At 45.4% G+C, this 23,353-nt stretch overlaps 1 protein-coding gene across 1 annotated transcript in view; it reads right to left on the bottom strand.

Annotated features, from left to right (window-relative positions):
• TERF1 (telomeric repeat binding factor 1) overlaps nt 1-2,323 on the bottom strand; it is a 282,827-nt gene extending 280,504 nt beyond the window's left edge. Inside the window, exon 1 of the mRNA XM_069220352.1 lies at nt 1,956-2,323. Within this exon, the coding sequence (XP_069076453.1) occupies nt 1,956-2,295 (340 nt within the window). The 5' untranslated portion in view covers nt 2,296-2,323. The remainder of the gene's footprint in view (nt 1-1,955) is intronic.
• Between the last annotated feature and the right edge of the window lie 21,030 nt (nt 2,324-23,353).

Raw genomic sequence — 23,353 nt, 5'->3', positions numbered from 1 at the left:
GTTATTTTGCACTGCAAAAAGTGCATAAGCAAGAAAGGTTAAATGCTTCAAAGTATTAGCCACCACCTAATCTAGCAATGGCCATTTATTGCATCTTTTGTTATTCTGGAAGCAGTAACATACATAGTGCATAATTTGTGGGGGTGGCTGTACCTATGTGTCCTTGTGTTCAAAATGTTTTCTACAACATGATAACATCTTGCTGTTTAAACTTCCAGCCTGGCAGCTTGTTTATAGTCTGGAACAGAAGGACATTTTCACATTTCGAATAAATTATTATTTATTTTGCCCACAGTAAGACAGTGAGGCAGAAAAATAACTGTGAGCCCTTTAACAAAAAAAGAAAAAAATGTGTGCCCTGCATCGGAACACCCCAGCTCAAATTAAGCACTAAGAACATAATAAGTGTGCCTTCTTTAGATCCAGCTGTTACTCTACACAGATGGCAGATTTATTTTTCCTTGATAGCTTCCTATAAGCTTGATATTTTTAGCTGACGAGACCCACAATTGCTGTGTTAGCATACATGAAAAGTATGTTTTTTTCTAGGTTCAGCTGTTACTTTACACCACACGGTAATAACTGCTGCATATGCTTCTACGAGTACTGAATACTAAAGAAGGCTAATTTAAAACTGCAAAGAAGCAAATATTCTGTTTGGTTTTGTTATGACTTTTCCAAGTGTCTCTTTTGGTCATACTAAATGCAGAGCTGTAAGCAAGAGATGAAGCTTGAAATGATCATAAGGCAGTGCAAAGGGTTAATGTGGCTGCAGCAAAGAACATGTTATAGGCAGAGATAACAGACTGCATTCAATCTTAAAATGTTTAAATAACTGGTGATTAATGTTGTTTCTGGAGAGAGAACTTACTTTTCTCTAGTGGAAGCTTGGACTTATTATAAGGTAGCGCAGCAGGTTAATGTGCCTGCTGTGAGGAACATGAACTAGGCATATCAGAACTAGCAACTAATGTAACAAGCTCTCACCAAAAGGTGATATTTACAGGCTGCTGGCAAGCAGCGGAAACTTCACTGGAAGGACAGTTGGGCATTGTTTTTGTTAAAGCTCTTTTCCCCTTGGGAGGTGTTTCCGAAAGCAATTGAAACCAGGGGCAGCTCAGTGTGCGTCGTTTCTAAGCAGTACCATGGTACCCCCATAGTGAAAAAAAAAACATGAGCTGCTCAGAATGAAATATTCCAGAAACACAGGCTAATTGGCCTGTGCCCTTAAAACCGTGGCTGTTGTGAGGAAGAGAGGGCATAAAAGAGAAATAAGTACAACAAACTCCAGAGACATGATCAGTAAACAACTAATTAAAAAAAATGAAAGTAATACAGTTTCACATAAGCGAGCCAACAGCTGCCATGAGCATCAGCGTGAAGAGCCACAAAAGGGAAAAGAAGTTCGCTCCCAGTCAAACATAGCAGACGTGCAATTAGCCATGTAACAGGGCCCGATAGCCAAGGTGGTAACAAACCCATCCTAAGGAGGGGAAACGTAAAGATTTTTTAAAGGCAAGCCCTTGAACGAGTGATAGTGATGGGCGTGAGGTGAGCGTGGTTAAAAGCCCAGATACATACCAACAGGTCGGAAAAGCAGCGCTTGAGTGCTGCTATGCACAACCTAAAAACGTATATTTGCTTATCTAATATACGATCCTGCAGCAGCAGACTTGCAAATCCCATACACACACCAGAAACCTGGTTGAGACCACAACATAAATCAATAGGGGGAAATACAGTCTCCCGGATCTCTTTCTAGAAATATCCAACTAATTTATTGAATTAGTTGCTAGGAGTCTACAAGCTATCTCATTCTAACCACAGGCTACATCAGGGCTTTCTCTGGTGACTATATAGCCGGACTGCTCAAAGATAACCAGAATAGCGCACCACACGTCACGTCATTTGCTTTCGCCCCCCAAAACAGCTTCTAAGACCAGGTGCATACTCACCCTCTAATGCGTCCCGGCTTCGTTCGAAGTCTTCCATATGCTGCTGCTTGAAGTGCTGGCACAGGCAGCGGAACACAAAGTCCAACATCCATCCTGTGGCGACCTCAACTGCTGCCATGCAGTGACCTGTCGCGGGACACTGCCCCCTGCACACCTCACATTTCACTTGCCCTTCCAATGTATCGATCGGAGTGTCAGTTCTTTCGGTCTTTGCTGTGTTGTCCGCCTGTGTTGGCTCAAAGGAGGTACCTTCGTATGGTCCCGCTGAAGTCAGCATTGCTTGGACAGCTGACATTTTCGAAGAAACCCGCTGCTGGGGCGACTCTTTAACGGCGGCCATCTTAAGTCCAGGCAATCGTGCCTAACATATACACTAAAGTTCTACGGTATGGCGCGCCAAATTTGTTTAACTGCCCAATTGTTAAGTTAGAGCACTTCATTGCCTGGACGTAATATGGCCACTGCTACAGACTGTAAGTTACGTTGATTGCTACAGGAGTACTTTGGTGTTGCAGTAATTGGTGTCTTTATGGTGGGGGGACCCTTGCAGCAGCAGGCTTGACGTCTCAGTGGAATTAATACCGTTCCAGCATTCAATGTACGATCATATTTTGGTGAAAACTGGTACTTGATCTGTTCTGCACATACAAAAATATTTAAGAAAAACACATCAAAGTGCACGTGTGAGGTGCAGCAAAAGTGTTTCCCACGCCTCGGAAGTTACTGGATTTTATTTGGCAACATACAGTGCTTTCGAAGAAAAAGATGGGGGAAAGAACGACTGTAAACGACGTACGTCAAAGGAAGAGATGGTCTAACGGTGTCTTAAAGCATATATGACCCATTGTTAAAAAGCCCTGTGCTTTACACAGTATGCTACCTGCCACATCTTGTTTTGGGTGGCTCATTGTTAGTTTTCTGTAATGGTCTGTTCACATATTACAGAACAACATTCGTACTCCTCAGATAAGCTAGACCTGTTTGCTATGCCAGGTCTTGTTAGCAGTATCAAGATAAATGGGGAATATTAATTTGTTGACAATAATTCAATTTAACAGTGTTTCAAGACTGAAAATATTAGGCTGTGAATTAAGCTTTACTAAAATCTGTAATGCATACATGCCAACATTTTAGAGAAGGTAAGTGGGAAATAAAAAAAAAAAATTTGGGAGAATGTATTTCTCCCATTGACTTCTTTTGAAGGAGAGGCAATTTCAGGTGGGAGAAAGCCAAAATAAAGCCATTTTGCCTTCAAAAATTGTGAGCCTCCTGTCTGAATCTGGTCTATTGACACTTATGGTAATGGGCTAGTGGATTTTGAAGTGTCCCAAGCACTTCTGTTCTCTGATTCAGGCCACTTTCTTATGCAGTCTCCCAGACTATTTGTCACTTACATTACACCCTGTTTCTCCCCACACGTTTCTGAAACCACTCATTTTCAGTGTCTTTTGTCCTGCAAGTGTGAACAATGAATTTTATGTATTACGAGTTATGAAAAACTTAGTTAACATAGAAAAATAATGTGCGACTTGGAAAATGTACCCACTTGAGTGGCCGTCATAAATACATAATGTTTAATAAATGCCTACTAATGTTTATTCAGAGCCTAAACGTAGTAATTGTTTTGTAGTAGTGTGTCATATTGATGATCTGATGTTATGTATTTGCTTATTAATTGTAGACCTTAAGTTATCAAGGTCTGGGCCTACGTATTGCACAGCCTCATGTTAAACTGCAATGTCTGAATAAAATTGTGAATTTATGTTTAGAAAATAAAGATGTATTGTTTCCGCTGAGGTTGGCCAAGCATGTAGCAGTAGCCTTAACTTTCTCATGAGAACTGCCAGTAGACTCATGTTATACTAAAAAGGATACAGATTTTGACTTGGTGCATGAGACAGCGATGTTCCCCGGAACTAACAATGGACACACTAACTAGAGTATGGATGGATACAAGAAAGTTACCTGACGAGTCGGATGTTGAGAACGGAAGAAGAAGAACCAATCATCAACGTGTGAAAGATAGTTTAGTTTGATCATAGATTTGAATTTAAGCTGTAATTGGATTGACCGTAAACGTGCAGTTTTCTAACAAATGGTAATGTGAGAAGTTCTTTATGTGATTTTGACTTAACCCAGCTGCACAGAGGAGAAGCAGTCATTCTTCTTGGGTTCATTTTCATTTGCGCTCATTTTTCTGTTCGGGAGCTGAGCAGTTCCTGATTATTTTATTTCTAACTTTAACTTTGAAGCTTGATGGTTTAGTAACTTGATGCTGCCCTTAGAGAATGCTTTATGGTTCAGATTGCGTAGATACCCCTAACCATCCCCTTTCATTTCCCTTTGCTGAAGAAGACCATACGGATGTCCAACAGACGAAGATAATCGCAGCTTGCTAATCCATATTGAGGAGAGGTTTAACAAAATGCTATTGTTTTGTTGTAGATAATATGTAATGTGATTCTAGAATGCTTGACCGTCAATGCATTAATCAAATTGAGATTCCTTAGAAGATTTGGTCAATCAGTGTTATTTGTGTATGTTTACCAGTTGATTTAGAGATTGACTTATGTGATTTTAGCATGGTTAATCTAGGGAAATAAACTATCTGACTTTACTAAATGGTGTGGTTATTAATGACCAGATAGGTCATGGTGCGTGAAGATTATTGAGTCCTGAGATATTTGTTTATGTTTATTGATTATGATGTTGAAATTCTTATGAGTTTATGGACTTGTAATGGAGTTACTCTAAGCGTAGTCAAAAGGTTCATCGACCTATAACGCGTCCCCTTATCTGTTAACATATAAAGACCAAATAAGGACGAACGTGCTAACAGAAATGGTAGCAGTTGTATGGTTAGTCTCTTTATGGGATCTGTCATAGAATCCTTTGAAGTTTATGTTTCCTTAAAAGGCCATTATAAAGTTCCCTTTACGCTCTGTAAGGCTACATCGTAAAGGCTTATTTGCCCTCTAGAAATGATAAGAGAGTGGGTTGGTCTGGCTCCTTAAGAGCCCATCATAAGGTCCTTTTCCCCGGAATTGATAGCAGAATAGACATAAGTTCCTTTTTCCTTAGAAGGGGTAAAAGAGTTGATGGTATTCTCCTTATGAGATTGAATTAATTCACACACTTGATGAAAAGTTGAGAATTTTGGATTCAATGATGCAAAGTGGAAAGAAAATGTGTCTCTAAGAACCTACTATGACTTTCCCAAATCCTTGGAGTTTGCCTATGCTTGTTTGAGGATGTTCTCGGCGTTCTAGTGACAGGGTGAATGAAATAGGTTTTGCGCTTGCACAGCTGAAGCAAATCGCAGGTGAATTGTGATGTTTGTGAGGGTTCTGAGAGTTTGGTCCTCCAAATGAAGTTGTTGAAGGAGTTTGCGTGTGAGAGTAGGGAAGTCGTTGAACTTCACATGTGTGTGCCACTTTGTGCTAAAACATTGTCCTCATGGTTGTTGGTATACGGACCCTGCGTGGTCTAAGATCTCTAAGTATTGTAAAGTATATGAGACACGTGGTTTATGTTGTAATTTGTCTTAATAGGTCAATCGGGCATGGTTGACAAACTCGAGAGTGCATGTTAAGAGAGTGATAGGTTTTTCGACCGAGATTTGATGAATACTGTGTGCACCAGGAGGATCCAATGATTGGTTGAGAGTGAAATTTGTGGGTCGAATTTTGCTTGCGAGTCAGGGAAACTGGAATAGATGAAGTAGCTGTTAGAGCTAAATGCCACAGTGAAAAATCAGTAAAGTTTCTGAAGGGATTGTGTTACCTACCCGTAGTAAGCAGACACATTTGTGTTTTTTTTTTTTTTTTACTTAGTGCTCGCAGTATTTTGCATTAGTTTTGCGTGGATCTGAGTTGGGAAGGAGAGCCGAAGGGCTGTGTCAGCTGCTGTACGTGTGAGTGTGACATCATTGGAGGCTTGCTGGGATAGGTTGGTTAGTGAGAAGGGTCCCAAACGGATTGGTGGACAACCATGAAGCGCAATTGGTTGAAAAGGCAATCGACAGGGATTTTGGGAATTGAAAGTCACTTCCTGATTTGCCTAAATTACAGAAAATGAAATTTTTCAAATCATTAAAGAGTGCCCTAAGGGAAGATACGTTTATACCAGCTAGAATAGGAGAAGTTACACCACCAGAAGGTACACCCACCTATACTGTATTCGAAGAACAAGGTGCAGTACAATGTCTTTGGTTAAAATAAGACAGACAGACAGGAGAAAGACAGGAGCTTAGTATTCCCTGCCCATGCACCATTTAAATTGAGGATTTTAGAGAACTTGAGGAGGGTACTGTATGATTCGAAACCTCCTCCGAAACCAGCACAGTTCGAAGCTTTAGCCATTTGGGAACTAGTAGCCAGACATCAGCATCAATTGAAGTTTGAAACGAGAATGAGAAAAGCTGAGAAGACTTTAGCTGAGGCAAGATGGGATAATGATCAGAAATTTTGGAGAACCAAGACATTATAGGGAATTAAGTTGTTTCCTGCGATTACCCAAGAGAGTGGGAACGAAGCTAGAAAAAGTACTAGAAAGAGGGATTCCTATCCTTCTGATGACAAAGAGCAGAGATTGACAGAGTCTAGAAAGTCTTTAACTTTCAATGAAAACTCAGATGATGATAAATTTATTTTGCAGTTACTGAGAAATCATCCCCCACCATATGCAGCCGATGAGAAAAGTTCAAGTACCAGTATAGACCCTATAGCACCGACACCGGTTGAGTCCACACAGAGGCAGATACAGGTTAGCCATAGCATTCCGAGTGCTGCTGCGATCCAAATGCTTGTGCTGCAGATGGGCTTACCGAGAATTTACCCAGATGTGCCAACTGTAAATACTGCAACAAACCTAATAGTACTGTCAGGACAGATCTACCAGAAGCCGACTCTGATTCAAAGAGAGTACACCCCAAATTGAATATCCCTAATGCATGCACAGACAGTTCCAGGATACACCCCGATCATAGGATCTCAGGCAGAAATGTCTGCATTGATGAGCCAAAATACAGGAGTAATGTACCTGAGAGAGTCAAATGCCAGAACCAGTCCAGATGCAGTGTCCATACCAGTTATCATAGGTCTAGTCATACCCTTGTTTGTCCAGGGAAATAACGAGAATAATGAGCAGAGAACTCTAAATCAGAGCATAGAAAGGGGTAGATTCAATGAGAATGCTAAAATGAAGACCTCCATGAGACCAACATTCGATGAATCGGGTCCATTAGTTGATTTAAGTTCCTTTAGGACTCCTCCAAATAATCAGGGAAGGTTTGAGACGTCTTAATCCAAGCATGGTGCCACCAGAGACCCCAAGTTTGACGTTGCAGCAGGTTCCAGGTGCCAGTAATAATAACATTTCTTTGGAAGGTTTGACACCTCAGAAATTAACTGAATGGTTAGAAAAGCTGAGTAGCATCCAAGGTGACTCTAATGGAGGAAGTGCTCTGACTTTGACTAGGTTTACGCTAGAAGCAGAAGAATTGATTGAGGGAACAATGGGATTAAACAGAATTGACTCATACTGGGATGATGAGCTGCATTATTTGTGCCTATTGATTACCAACAAAGCAGGAATAGAACATCAGAAATTAGCAGACCTAGCAGGAAAATATGACATAGAAATAGAGAAAACAAAACACTTGAAGAGGAGTTACAGGTTCGAATTTGACTTAAAAGACTTTGAGAACATGAGAGTCCCAGGAATGAAAATTCACATTAGAGAATTAGTTCAGAGTATTCAAACATGGGGAGCTTTGGATAAGTGGGAAGGCAGATGGGTGAAGAAATAGACAAAAGTAAATGAGATTCTGGGAATTTTACTGTAAACGTGCAGCAAACTGAGCACCTAGTAAAAAGATTACAAATTAGAGAAATTCCGGAAGGGAACTTTGTACATTTCCCCTGGAGCAGAAGTGACATATTGTCATTTACAAATGACTATCCAAGGTTGAGAGAGAAACCAGGGGAGTGGTACCATCAAACAGATAGGTTTGTGAAACTTGCAAAATGCCCATGGGAAAATCTGAACACCATGCTAGAAATAGTAGTTCCAGCGATTTATGGGTTGGGTGTAAAAGGAGTGTGGATTGGCCGATAAAAGATCCTCAGAGAGATCCAGCAAAAGGTGCACCATCTCCTGATGTAATGAAATATTACCATATGATGATCGAATTTATGAAAACGAGATTCTCGCCCAAGAATATTGATTGGCAGAGAATAGACACTACAGCTCAGGAAGGCAAGGAGTCAATACATGCGTACTATGAGAGACTGTTGCAGGCATTCAAGCATTACAGTGGGACAGAGACAATTGAGCCAAAATACATGATTAATTTTGTGTTCAGATTTGTTGAGGGATTGATACCTGAAATCAGTCAGATGATTAAGAGTCATTTGATTTGCTGGCAAGCGAAGCCGATTGATGAAGTATAGCAGTATGCAAAGTACTGTAGTGACGAGATTGAACTGAAACAGAGACAGTTGATAGAGAAGGCAATGGTGATGCTTCCTCAGCAGGTAACGAGTCAAAGGTTTAATCAGAGTAATAACACAGCACACCAATTCCCACCACACAGTGAGGATGAAGTGAATGATGATTGGGTGTTTGAAAGTTTGTATGAAGAGGAATGCGTGTTAGCCACTTCCTTAGAAGTAGATCAGAAATGTCCATATGTGAAGGGAAAAGTGATGGGTCACAAAGTCTCATTCTTAGTTGACACTGGAGCTACACGCTCTACAGTAAGATCTGCAGAAGTTCCAAATTTGCCACTTTCAGGGAAAACAGTACAGGTTGTAGGAGTCGCTAATCAGTATTTGACAAATCCCATTACAAAGCCAGTTCAAGTCAAAATTGGCAATTTCAAGGGATTACACAAATTTGTATTTTGTGATTCGAGTCCAGTATCCCTACTGGGAAGGGACTTGCTATGAAAAACTAGGTGTTCGATTACTTGCTCGAACGATGGAATTGCCATCCAGACAAACAGTGATGATGAAGAAGACTTGCCTACACAAAAGGAATGTGACACAGTGAATGAAGAGTATCCTTTGATTAGTTTCTTTCCAGTTTTCACAGCGAGAGATCTTCCTTCTGACTTAGAGGGAACAGTCAAAATGAAAGTGTGGGATTTGACAGGTAAAGACATTGGTCTGATTAAAGAAGTTGATCCAGTTAAAGTTCCAGTTAAACCGAACATGATTTTTCCCTAGATACCCCAATATCATATGACACAAGACACCATTGAGGGGATTGTTCCTATAATTGCAGAGTTTGTGAACCTAGCGTTTTGAAAGAAGTGCTGAGCAACCTGTGTAATTCTCCAATAATGGGCTTGCGGAAGCCATGGGGGAAATTTCGAATTGTTCAGGATTTGAGAAAAGTAAATTACATTGTGATTAAACATTTCCCCATAGTGCCAAATCCAGCAGTGATTTTGTTTCAGATTCCATGCAATGCTTAATGGTTCACCGTAGTGGAGCTGTCACAAGCATTCTTTTCTGTACCTCTTCATGAGGATAGACAATTTATTTTCTGTTTAAATTTTTTGGATAAAGTCTACTGTTGGTGCAGAATTCCTCAAGGGTTTTCAGAGTCACTGTCCATTTTCAATCAGATTTTGAAAAATAATTTGGAGTCATTAGAATTGCCTTTCCAATCAACGTGAGTCCAGTACATTGATGACCTGTTGGTTGTGTTCAAAACAAAAGAGGCGTGCAAGTACGATTTTCTTGCCTTACTGAATCACTTACGAAAGAACGGGAATAAAGTATCGCCAGCCAAATTTTAGTACTGTCAGAAAGAAGTGAAGTACTTGGGACACCAAATTGAAAAGGTAGCTTGAAGCATTTCCAGAGAAAGGGTCACAGCCATACTGCAGATGAATCCCCCAGCCACACAGAGAGACGTCAGGATTTTTTGGGGAATGGTGAGCTATTGTTATCAATGGATTCCCAACTTTGCAGTAATTTCAAAGCCATTACAGAAGCTGACTCATAAAGAAGTTTCCAATCCCTTAGTGTTAGATCAAGCATGTATGAAAGCTTTTACTGAATTGAGAGAGAGTTTGTGCGAATCCCCGGATTTGGGAATGCTTGATTACACAAAACCCTTTATGTAGTTTTTGTCATGAGCGTGATGCATGTTTTTTGTCTGTTCTGACTCAAGTCCATGGTGGTGTAAACCTCCCAGTAGCATATTTTAACATGGGAACGTTGAGAGCAGGATATGCTGTGTGCATAATTTCCTGTATCCCGAATGCGTCCTGGCTTCAAGGAGTGTATTCTGCACAAGTGGCTGAATTAGTGGCTCTTACTAGAGCATGCCATGTTTTGGCACAGCTTAAATTACCTGATACATGGATAGTCAATATGGATGCGGAATAGTCCACAACGTTGGTCAGCTGTGGTCACAGAGAGGTTTCTTGACCTCTTCTGGCTCACCAGTCAGAATTGGTGTAAGAATACATGACTTGTTGCAAGCTATAAAGCTGCCCAAAAAGATTGCTGTTAGTGAAATGCAGTGCACACCTGAAATCACAAGATTTTGTGTCAATGGGTATTGGATATGCGGATCAAGTCACAAGGTTTTGCGCATTAAACTGTATATCGTTCAAAGATAAATGGGAATTGTTGCAGGAAAATGAAGAGTGTGCTAATTATGCTTTATATGTAATTGACACATTAGAGGAACTGAAAGCACTTTAAGAAAAAACTGACAGGGAGGAAAGGATAAATTGAGTGAAGTTAAAAAGTGTTCAACGTGAAGATGACATATGGGTTTTGGGAGAAGGACAAATGGTTCTGCCTAATAATTTGCTGACACAAATGGCAAGATACTATCATGGTCAAGCACATGTTGGGAGGGATGCGATGATTCGTACCTTTAAGAAATTTTGGTTCAATCCGAAATTTAGACAGGTTGCCGAATAAATTTGCCACTGATTTGTCATCTGTCAACAGATGAATGTGGGTAAAGGGACTGAGGTCAACATGAGCCACATTGGAAGAGCAGGAGGTCCATTTAGCAGAATGCAGATCAATCAATCAATCAGGGATTTGTAAAGTGCACTACTCACCTGTGAGGGTCCCAAGACACTGAGGAGGGGAGGGGGGAAAAAGTAGGGAGGTGGGGGGGCTACTGCTCGAACAGCCAGGTCTTGAGAAGTTTCCTGAAGGTAAGGAGGTCTTTGGTCTGGCGCAGGTGGGTGGGAAGAGTGTTCCACGTTTTGGCGGCGAGATGCAAGAATGATCTACTGCCGGTTGTAGTTCTGCAGACGCGAGGGACGGTTGCAAGGGCGAGGTAGGTGGAGCGGAGATGCCGGGTCGAGGTGTAGAAGGAGAGTCGTCTGTTGAGGTATTCTGGTCTGGGTGAGGAGTTTGAAGGTGATTCTCTTGTTGACTGGGAGGCAGTGCAGGTTTTTCAAATGGTCTGTGATGTGGCAGTGGCAGAGGATATCCAGGATGAGGCGTGCAGAGGCGTTCAGGATGCATTGCAGCCTTTTCTGGAGTTTGGCCATGGTTCCTGCGTAGAGGGCATTGCCATAGTCCAGCTTACTGCTTACGAGGGCTTGGGTGACTGTTCTTCTGGTTTTGGTGGGTAGCCATTTGTAGATCTTTCAGAGCATGCAGAGCGTGTTGAAGCAGGAGGAGGATATGGCGTTGACTTGCTGGGTCATGGATAGTGAGGGGCCCAAGATGAATCCTAGCTTGTGTGCGTGGTCGGTGGGAGTCGGAGCGGTTCCTTGAGTGGCAGGCCACCAGGAGTCATCCCATGCAGAGGCGGTGGAGCCGAAGATGAAGACTTCCGTCTTGTCGGCATTAAGTTTGAGGCAGCTGCTCTTCATCCATTCAGCGGCGGCCTTCATTTCTTCGTGGAGGTAGGTCTTGGCGGAGTCCTTGGTGAGGGAGAGGATCAGCTGGGTGTCGTCTGCATATGAGATGATGTTGAGGTTGTGGGATCGGGCGATGTTAGCGAGCGGGCCATGTAGACATTGAAGAGGGTCGGGCTGAGGGATGAACCATGGGGTACGCCGCAGATGATTTTCGTGGCCTCCGAGCGGAATCGGCGGCGGCGGACTCTCTGGGTTCTGCCGGTGAGAAAGGATGTGACCCAGTCCAGGGCTTCACTGAAATGAAGATGGATTTCATTGATTTCATTGATACGCCTGTGTGTGGAGGATTGAGATATGTGTTGGTGATTATTTGCATCTTTAGTCATTGGATTGAAGCTTCCCCTACGCGAAGGAATGACAGCCTCTCAGTAGCGAAGTTACTGCTTAGGGAACTGATAACACGTTTTGGTTTTCCATTCTCTTTAGAGTCAGAAAGGGGAAGTCACTTCAGCAATGAAGTAATCAAATTACTATGTTCACCTTTAAACATTGAGCGGAAAGTGCATTGTAGTTACTGCTCTGAAGCCTCAGGACTTGTTGAGCAGATGAATGGTACCTTGAAATCAAGAATGGCGAAAATGTGTGCATCCACAAACCTGAAATGACCAAATGCACTGCCGTTAATTCTGATGAGTATGAGAAATACACCCAACAGGAAAACTGGATTGTCGCCGCATGAAATCCTTACGGGCAGAGCAATCAGGTTGCCAGCAGTTCATCCAAAAGCTCTTGTGAACATAACAGATGATATGGTTTTGGGATACTGCAAAGGCCTGGCTGATGTGGTTCACTCTTTCTCTCATCAGGTGGAGGCCACCACACTGCAACCGTTGCAAGATCCGAGCCACAACCTGAATGCAGGAGACTGGGTTGTGATCAGAAAACACGTGAGAAAGACGTGCTTGGAACCTCGGTGGAAAGGCCCCTACCAAGTAGTACTGGTTACTACTACAGCTATGAAGTGCACTGAAGTTCAGAACTGGATCCACGCAAGTCATACTCGGAGAGCACTATGGGCCTCATTCTGACCCTGGCGGTCCATGACCGCCAGGGTGGAGGCCGGCTGAAGCACCGCCAACAGGCTGGCGGTGCTTCATTTTGTATTCCGACCGCAGCTGTGAAGCCGCGGTTGCCCAGCCGGGTCCGGCGGTTTTCCGCCGGATTTCCCCCGGCTGGGGGAATCCTCCATGGCGGCGCTGCTTGCAGCGCCACCATGGAGGATTCCGACCCCCTTCCCGCCAGCCTGTTTCTGGCGGTTTTCACCGCCAGAAACAGGATGGCGGGAACGGGTGTCGTGGGGCCCCTGGGGGCCCCTGCACTGCCCATACCACTGGCATGGGCAGTGCAGGGGCCCCCTAACAGGGCCCCAGCAGGATTTTCGCTGTCTGCTCTGCAGACAGTGAAAATCGCGACGGGTGCGACTGCACCCGTCGCACCCCTGCAACACCGCCGGCTCCATTCGGAGCCGGCTTCTATGTTGCAGGGCCTTTCCCGCTGGGCCGGCGGGCGCCCTTTTGGCGGTCGCCCGCCGGCCCAGCGGGAAAGTCGAAATGGCCCTCGCGGTCTTTTGACCGCGGAGCGGTCTTTAGACGGGGGTAGTTTGGCCGCATGAAATCCTTACGGGCAGAGCAATCAGGTTGCCAGCAGTTCATCCAAAAGCTCTTGTGAACATAACAGATGATATGGTTTTGGGATACTGCAAAGGCCTGGCTGATGTGGTTCACTCTTTCTCTCATCAGGTGGAGGCCACCACACTGCAACCGTTGCAAGATCCGAGCCACAACCTGAATGCAGGAGACTGGGTTGTGATCAGAAAACACGTGAGAAAGACGTGCTTGGAACCTCGGTGGAAAGGCCCCTACCAAGTAGTACTGGTTACTACTACAGCTATGAAGTGCACTGAAGTTCAGAACTGGATCCACGCAAGTCATACTCGGAGAGCACTATGGGCCTCATTCTGACCCTGGCGGTCCATGACCGCCAGGGTGGAGGCCGGCTGAAGCACCGCCAACAGGCTGGCGGTGCTTCATTTTGTATTCCGACCGCAGCTGTGAAGCCGCGGTTGCCCAGCCGGGTCCGGCGGTTTTCCGCCGGATTTCCCCCGGCTGGGGGAATCCTCCATGGCGGCGCTGCTTGCAGCGCCGCCATGGAGGATTCCGACCCCCTTCCCGCCAGCCTGTTTCTGTCGGTTTTCACCGCCAGAAACAGGATGGCGGGAACGGGTGTCGTGGGCCCCCTGGGGGCCCCTGCACTGCCCATGCCACTGGCATGGGCAGTGCAGGGGCCCCCTAACAGGGCCCCAGCAGGATTTTCACTGTCTGCTCTGCAGACAGTGAAAATCGCGACGGGTGCGACTGCACCCGTCGCACCCCTGCAACACCGCCGGCTCCATTCGGAGCCGGCTTCTATGTTGCAGGGCCTTTCCCGCTGGGCCGGCGGGCGCCCTTTTGGCGGTCGCCCGCCGGCCCAGCGGGAAAGTCGAAATGGCCCTCGCGGTCTTTTGACCGCGGAGCGGTCTTTCGACGGGGGTAGTTTGGCAGGCGGCAACCGCCGCCCGCCAAACTCAGAATGACCCCCTATGTCCTTTGGATAATGAAGAAGGATTGTTGAGAGTACCAAAAACTTCTGGACCAACTCCAGAATTGGAGACAGGAGAAGGAGAAACAGAGACTGACTCTGAGCCAACTGAAAATGGTCCAAATACTCCTGTGAGAGACAAAGCGAAATAAATAAAGGAGGGTGATGGTGGACCGGCCTCGACCAAGGTAGCAGGAGAGTCTAGTCAAAGGAGGACCCTCCCAAAAGCAGATGGTCTTGAGAGACAAACAGCAAACAGCAGGCCCTGAAGGTGAAGGAGTTGAAGCAGATCAAAGCCAAAATGATCTGACTCCTCCAGCATCAGAAGCAGGTAGGGCAAGAGAAAATCCTACAGGACCGAATGAAATCACAAGTCCATCACTGAAAAGAGCATTGACAAAAGGTTCACTGAAAGGTGATACATGGCCAAAATCACAACCAAAGAGGAAAGAAGCCACTACAGTGACATTTGAGGAGGAAGTAGACACAACAAGAAAAGAAGATTTTAGCGTTGGAGAGTTAAATGGAGATCGCAGATTGAAAGAAAACAAATTGCAAATCAAAGGTACGCAGGTCCTGAATGTGCGCATGTAACAACAAGTGAATGGCATAACAAATTTTTGTCTTTTTGCTTTGATCGAGATTTTCCAGGTCAATATGTTGGCACATGAAGAAGGTCAATGACCTGACCTGTGTAAAAACTGTAAAATAAGAAAAGAAAAGAGACTGTTGAAATTAAAGGGAAGAGACTTTTTGAAAATAACCTGATTTGACAAAGCTGCTAAACCAATTTTGACAAACTACCTATTTTGACAAAAAGGGTCCTGGAAGAAAGATTGAAAGCTATAAATAACTGCTAAAAAAAGATTGAAGCTTTTGTTTTTGTTTTGTTTTTGAATTTTTCTGTATAACTATAATTTTCCTCTTCTACTTTCTGATTCTTTACAGATCATGAGTAACCAAAGTCAGGAGGGTAGGAACAAAAGATGCTGTAAATCCCTTGGTATTGGTTTGGCAATTGCATGCATGATAGGATGTTTGGTGTTGATTGTGAATATGGCACTGCTTGGTAAAATTGTGGCCAACCATACCACTGCTTTAGGAACAGCTACTACACTTACAGCAGAAGACAGGTTTAGATTAGATGAGAAATATTTGCATGTAGACAACAACCAAGGAGATCTTTTTTTACATGTTTTCTATTGCCTATTGCGTGAGTATGTGGAGATGATGAATGCAAAAGAATGTTATGTGTGCACACAGATTCCTTCATCAGTAGAGGAAGGAGTTACTTACCATAGTTTGGTTCTTACTTATGGAATAAGCTATAGTCTTTTACTAACAAGGTTCTATAACCAGGAGTATATTCAATATTTCTACTCCAACTATGATGTCGTGTTTTCGTTTGTTCCTGAAATTAAGTACCTGAGTAGAGTAGCGAAGTGAGAGGATTCTTTGAACCTACATTACCATTTGGCACGGCATACGCACACCGCAACAACTTGACATACTTGCTCACACCCTTAGAAGAGAGCTTTTTAGATCAGACAGATGGCTGGAGAAAGGCATTAAAGGAGAAATTAGAAAAGGGCTTAGAAAAGAGAACATTTAAAAATGATCATGCATTTAGCGACATAAAGACACAAGGGAAACTAGCTGTAGATGCTCTACACATGGGGAAGCTTTGTGCATATATGCCTAAATCTAGAACTGATGCGTTGTTTGTAGGAAAGAGTGAATGTAGACATGTGTTTTTGTTTCAGAGTAAGTGGACATTTATGTTGAATGGACAAGACCCAGCAATTACGGGAATATATTACATCTGTGGACAAAATGCGTATTACCGTCTTCCAAGAGGATGGTATGGCACATGTTACCTGGGAATAGTTTTCCCAAAGACTTTTCAACCTGAGAACCTGAACAAAGTACCTAAACTGACTGAATTACATCATGTTAGACAAAAACAAGAGTTTTCTTCTAGCATAGTGGGAGATATCTTCAGAGCAATGATTTCTTCAGTAGTAGTAATTCTGAATTCAGTAAAAATTCAAAAGTTGTCTACTATTGTGGATAACACGCTAACAAAATTTTCAGGAGCCATAATCCTAATGGATACAGAAATGGCTGCGATAAGAGCTATGACTCTTCAGAACTGACTTGTGCTAGACATCCTGTTAGCAAAGGAGGGCGGATTATGTAAAATGCTGAACTCTCAACATTGTTATACCTTTATATTGAATAATAGCAAAGCGATTAGAAGCTTAATTAACAATCTAGCTAATGAAAGTGCTGACTTAAAAGAGCTAAAAGAACCTGGAGTTTGGAAAAATGTTGGCAAACGTTTTGCTTCTGTGGAGAATTAGATTGGCAATCTAGAGAAAGGAATAATTCTGAAAATAGTACAAGTAATTGTCCATTAGGAACATGGGGAATTTATCAATTGTATCATGTGAATAAAATGAGAAAATTGAAAAATGATCATAGGAGGGAAGACATTGAAATGGAGCGTGTATCTAGGGAAAATTTGAGAAGGGCTAAAAGGAATAATACAAATTTTAGGGAGTAAAATTTTAGTTGAGCAGAAATTTGGGGTGAAGTGAAGTACAATGACATATTTAGTCATCAGAGGAGGGATTGTGAATGCTGAATTTATTACTAATGAATTTTATGTATTATGAGTTATGAATTTGCCTAAAATCTAGGGAAAATTCGAGAAGGGCTAAACGGAATAATACACATTTTAGGGAGTCAAATTTTAGCTGAGCAGAAATTTGGGGTGAAGTTAAGTACAATGACATATTTAGTCATCAGAGGAGGGATTGTGAATGCGGAATTTATTACTGATGAATTTTATGTATTACGAGTTATGAATTTGCCTAAAATTGAGTTAAAATAGTAAAATAATGTGCGACTTGGAAAATGTGCCCACTTGAGTGGCCGTTATAAATACATAGGCCCTCATTACAACCCTGGCGGTAAATCCCGGTGACCGCCGTGCCGAACACCGCCAACATACTGTGTCCATGGCGGATATCCACAATGGGTATTATGACCCACACTGAGAATTCCGCCACTATACAGACACCCACACAAGTCTGCCACACTAAAGGTCAGTGATAAACTGGCGATAGCAAAACCCACACCGTTACGCCAACAGAAATACGCCCACAGTATCACGACCCATGGATCAACGCGGCAGTCACACAACCGCAGTAATCCATTGGTGGTACACACCGCTGCGCTCAAAGTACACACACACTTACAAAACGACACCACATTGGACAATTCAAACTACACACACCTGACACACATACACACACCACACCCCACACACTCACACCACTATAAAACACCCACCCACATTACCCACAACCCCTTACACTGAAAAATTTGGAAGAAGCAGAGAGAGAGAAAAGCAAAGACCACACCAGCATCCAGAGGCACACAACACCATCACTCATACACCATTCCATGCACATCACACCATACACCCCAACACATCACCCCACACATCACATCAACCATCACCTCACACATCACTCACACCACATCATGGTACCTCAAAGACGCCCCAGGTTTTCTGAGGAGGAGCACAGGGTCATGGTGGAGGAAATCATCTGGGTAGAGCAACAGCTATTCGGATCACAGTTGCAGCAGACATCCATTGCAAGGAAGATGGAGCTATGGCGGAGAATTGTCGACAGGGTCAACGCAGTGGGACAGCATCCAAGAACAAGGGATGATATCAGGAAGAGGTGGAAAGACCTACGGGGGAAGGTGCATTCCGTGGTATCCAGACACCAGTTAGCCGTACAGAGGACTAGCGGTGAAGCCCCACTTCCTCCCCCACAACTAACAACATGGGAGGAGCAAGTCTTGGCAATGATGCATCCTGAGGGCCTCACAGGAGTAGCAGGAGGACTGGACTCTGGTAAGTCAAATCTTTACTACTATATCCCCCACTCTACCTGCATGCCATCACAAACTCCTACCCCTACCTCACCCCCATCAATCCACCACCTCACATATACCCCACTATCACAACCCAACCATCCCAAAACAAAGCTCTGCATGAAACACCAAGGCATGGACCCCCATCACAGACATGCATGGACACCCATCACCAAAGCATGTCCAGTAGAGATACTCACCCAGGGCACACAATCACCACTCACACAAGGGCCAAGGCGATAGTGCAAGCACAGTAATAGAGGGAAACACACCAATTGCACAAGATGGCACACACAGATAAGATAACAATGCATTTACACCCCAACAGGACCCCTACCCAACGTCACCGGACAGGAGGTGCCAGCCATATGCAGTCCCCCCACAGAAGAGGCCCACAGTGACGACAGCATCTCTGCAAGCCTTGATCAAGATGACCAGCCTGGCCCATCAGGTACCTCTGGACAGTCGGTTTCCCTGCCACAGTCCCAAGCCACCACAGAACCTCCCCCCTCAAGAAACACCACCACAGCACCCACCCAGCGGGCCCATGCCACTGTCCCCAGGACACATCAATCAGCAGTGTGTCCACCACTACAGGGACCACAGGCAACCCCACAAACCCAGGACGATCAGGGACCTGGGGTCAGTGGCAGTGGGCACACCGTTCAGGGGACGGAGGCACAGGACAACAGGGAAGCTGGGAGGACTGCTGTGCGACAGGGGGAGGACAGGCCCAGGGAACCGACCCTCCACGAGACACTATCAAACATCATGGGAGCATACCACCATGCCCAGGAGACCATGGGCACGGTACTGGCCAAGTTTCAGGTGACCCAGCGGCTGCTGGAGGGACAATACATGGGTGTTAGAAATGGGGTTTTTGGTTGGCAGTCAGGTTACCCTCTGTCCAAGCAAGAACCCTCACTCTAGTCAGGGTAAGTCACACACAATCCAAATTATCCTGTGCCCACCCTCTGGTAGCTTGGCTTGAGCAGTCAGGCTTAACTTAGAAGGCAATGTGTAAAGCGTTTGTGCAATAAATCATACAATAACACAATATAACACCACAAAAATACACCACACAGTGTTTAGAAAAATATAGAATATTTATCTGGATATTTGTAGATCAACACAATAAAAGATGCAATAAGAATTTGTAGACATATCACTGAAAGGTGATATATAGGGGGTCATTCTGACCCTGGCGGTAATTACCGCCATGGCGGAGGTCGGCGGTAGCACCGCCAACAGGCTGGCGGTGCACCGCTGGGCATTCTGACCGCGGCGGTTCAGCCGCGGCCAGAAACGGAAAGTCGGCGGTGTACCGCCGACTTCCCGCTGCCCTTGAGAATCCTCCATGGCGGCGGAGCGCGCTCCGCCGCCATGGGGATTCTGACACCCCCTACCGCCATCCTGTTCCTGGCGGGTCTCCCGCCAGGAACAGGATGGCGGTAGGGGGTGCCGCGGGGCCCCTGGGGGCCCCAGCAGTGCCCATGCCAGTGGCATGGGCACTGCAGGGGCCCCCGTAAGAGGGCCCCACAAAGAATTTCAGTGTCTGCTTTGCAGACACTGAAATTCGCGACGGGTGCAACTGCACCCGTCGCACCTTCCCACTCCGCCGGCTCCATTCTGAGCCGGCGTCCTCGCGGGAAGGGTGTTTCCCGCTGGGCTGGCGGGCGGACTTTCGGCGGTCGCCCGCCAGCCCAGTGGGAAACCCAGAATGACCGCCGCGGTCTTTTGACCGCGGTACGGTCTTCTGGCGGTTCCCGCTTGGCGGGCGGCTACCGCCGCCCGCCAAGCTTAGAATCACCCCCATAGTCTCTTAAGTCTATAAAAAGCAAACAAAGTCTCGTTCAAGAACAAAGTACCTGGTTTGGAGTGGAAAATCTCCGCAGAGGGCCGCAGAAGAGGAGATGCGTGGAAAAATGGTGTGTGCGTCGGTTACGCCCCTTCACACACGGACTTGCATCGTTATTTTTCACGAGGGGAGACATGCGTCATTCTACGGGAGGAAAAATGGTGTGTGCGTCGGTTTCGCCCCTTCACACACGGACTTGCGTCGTTATTTTTCACTCGGGGAAGACGTGCGTCGTTTTCCGGCACGCAGACCTTCTCCTTCTATGGATCCTGGGATTACCAGATGTCCCAGGGTCTGTGCGTGGATTCCTCGGCTTGTTATCCGGCTGCGCGTCGTTCCGGGGGGCTGTGCGTGGAATTTTCTTCCTCACGGCAGGCGTCGCGTTGATTTCCTCTCGGGAAGGCGGGCGGCGTTGTCCATGGGAGGCCGTGCGTCGAAGTTCCGGTCGCAGCGCAGGCGTCGCGTCAAGTGGCGTCTTTATGAATCGGCGTGCGGCGATTTTCTCAGCGCAGAGCAAGCTGTGCGTCGAAATTTTCAACGCACAAGGAGTCCAAATGAAAAAGAGAAGTCTTTTTGGTCCTGAGACTTCAGGGAACAGGAGGCAAGCTCTATCCAAGCCCTTGGAGAGCACTTTTGCAGCCAGACAAGAGTTCAGCAAGGCAGCAGGCCAACAGCAAGGCAGCAGTCCTTTGTAGAAAGCAGACAGGTTAGTCCTTTGAGCAGCCAGGCAGTTCTTCTTGGCAGGATGCAGGTTCTGGTTCAGGTTTCGTCTCCAGGAAGTGTCTCATGAGGTAGGGCAGAGGCCCTGTTTTATACTAATTTGTGCCTTTGAAGTGGGGGTGACTTCAAAGAGTGGCTAACAAATGCACCAGGTCCCCTTTCAGTTCAATCCTGTCTGCCAGGGTCCCAGTAGGGGGTGTGGCAGTCCTTTGTGTGAGGGCAGGCCCTCCACCCTCCCAGCCCAGGAAAACCCATTCAAAATGCAGATGTATGCAAGTGAGGCTGAGTACCTTGTGTTTGGGGTGTGTCTGAGTGAATGCACAAGGAGCTGTCAACTAAAACTAGCCAGACGTGGATTATAAGGCACAGAAAGATTTAAGTGCAAAGAAATGCTCACTTTCTAAAAGTGGCATTTCTAGAATAGTAATATTAAATCCGACTTCACCAGTCAGCAGGATTTTGTATTACCATTCTGGCCATACTAAATATGACCTTCCTGCTCCTTTCAGATCAGCAGCTGCCACTTTAACAATGTATGAGGGCAGCCCCAATGTTAGCCTATGAAGGGAGCAGGCCTCACAGTAGTGTAAAAACGAATTTAGGAGTTTTACACTACCAGGGCATATAAACTACACAGGTACATGTCCTGCCTTTTACCCACACAGCACCCTGCTCTAGGGGTTACCTAGGTCACACATTAGGGGTGACTTATATGTAGAAAAAGGGGAGTTTTAGGCTTGGCAAGTATTTTTAAATGCCAAGTCAAAGTGGCAGTGAAACTGCACACACAGGCCTTGCAATGGCAGGCCTGAGACAAGGTGAAGTGACTACTTAAGTGGGTGGCACAACCAGTGCTGCAGGCCCACTAGTAGCATTTAATCTACAGGCCCTAGGCACATATAGTGCACTCTACTAGGGTCTTACAAGTAAATCAAATAGCCAATCATGGATAAACCAATCAACAGTACAATTTACACAGAGAGCATATGCACTTTAGCACTGGTTAGCAGTGGTAAAGTGCCCAGCGGTCAAAAGCCAACAACAACAGGTCAGAAAAAATAGGAGGAAGGAGGCAAAAAGTTTGGGGATGACCCTGTCATAAAGCCAGGTCCAACAATGGGGATCAGGGAGGACCTCACCAAAATCTACACCATCCTGGTCACCATAGCAGGGGTGCTGGCTGACATATACAAGACCATGAGGGAGGCAGTGGCACAACAAAGGGCCCCTGACACTAGCCAAGTCGAGGAACAGCCCTCCACCTCTGCTGGTGCTAGTGGACAGGAGGCCCCGCCACAGGACCAACATACCACCAGCACCCCACCCCCTGCAGAAAGAGAACCACCCCACAAACGGCCCCTCCGATCCAGGCAGAAGACAGGGAACATTGCCAAGACCCCCACCAGGAAATAGGACCCTCCTGATTGTCACCCTTATGTCCCACTATGCCACCCTGTCCACCTTGAACTGCCATTACTCCCCTTCCTATGCCCCATTGGACAATGCACCTATGATACCAAGAGACTGGACTCTACTATGGGCCTTCCTTCACCATCACACCAGCCCCTTCCACATACCCCTATACACATTAGCCCCTAAATAAACACCCTTGAATCACAAACCAATCTGGAGTCAGTCTGATCTTTCACAAATTTATTATTACAACATCACCAACAAATATCAATGTAAATGTTCATTTGCTCAAACCAATGTATGACAGTTGTTGGGCAGCAGTACATATAGCAGAAGGCAGAATGAGGTACCTAGATCTGAAAAATTGAAAGCCAAAGTGAACTGTCAGTGTCCATAGACAGAGGTGAAGAGGCTGCCTTATACAATGTCCTACATTATTCAGAAATGTGAGGAGCAGTTAGTCTCTTACCTGTGTGTCACTGAAAGTACTGCATGATGATGTTCGTTCGGTTGCCAATATCTTCTTCCTCTGCCTCCTCTTCCTCACTGTCCACAGGCTCCACCGCTGCCACAAGACCATGATCAGGCCTGCCCATCCTCCTGCAGAAAAGGCACCTGGCGTCGCAATGCCAGGTTGTGCAACATGCAGCATGCCACAATTATCTGGCACACCTTCTTCGGTGAGTAATATAGGGAGCCACCTGTTAGATGGAGGCACCTTCAGGAGGCCGAAATTCCTCTCAATAATACGCCTAGTTCTCCCATGTGCCTCATTGTAGCGTTCCTCTGCCCTTGTTCTGGCATTCCTCACTGGGGTCAGTAGCCATGAGAGGTTGGGGTAACCAAAGTCACTACAAATGTCGAGGGATAACTGTTAGACACATACTAACCCTTAGGGACTACCCCATACCCAGACACCTACTCGTACTGTGTGGGGACCTTGGGCTCACCTCTTAGCCACACACGGTG

Source organism: Pleurodeles waltl, chromosome 2_2, assembly GCF_031143425.1.
Source record: "Pleurodeles waltl isolate 20211129_DDA chromosome 2_2, aPleWal1.hap1.20221129, whole genome shotgun sequence".
Classification (NCBI taxonomy): Eukaryota; Metazoa; Chordata; class Amphibia; order Caudata; family Salamandridae; genus Pleurodeles; species Pleurodeles waltl.
This window is presented reverse-complemented; position numbering and strand designations above follow the sequence as displayed.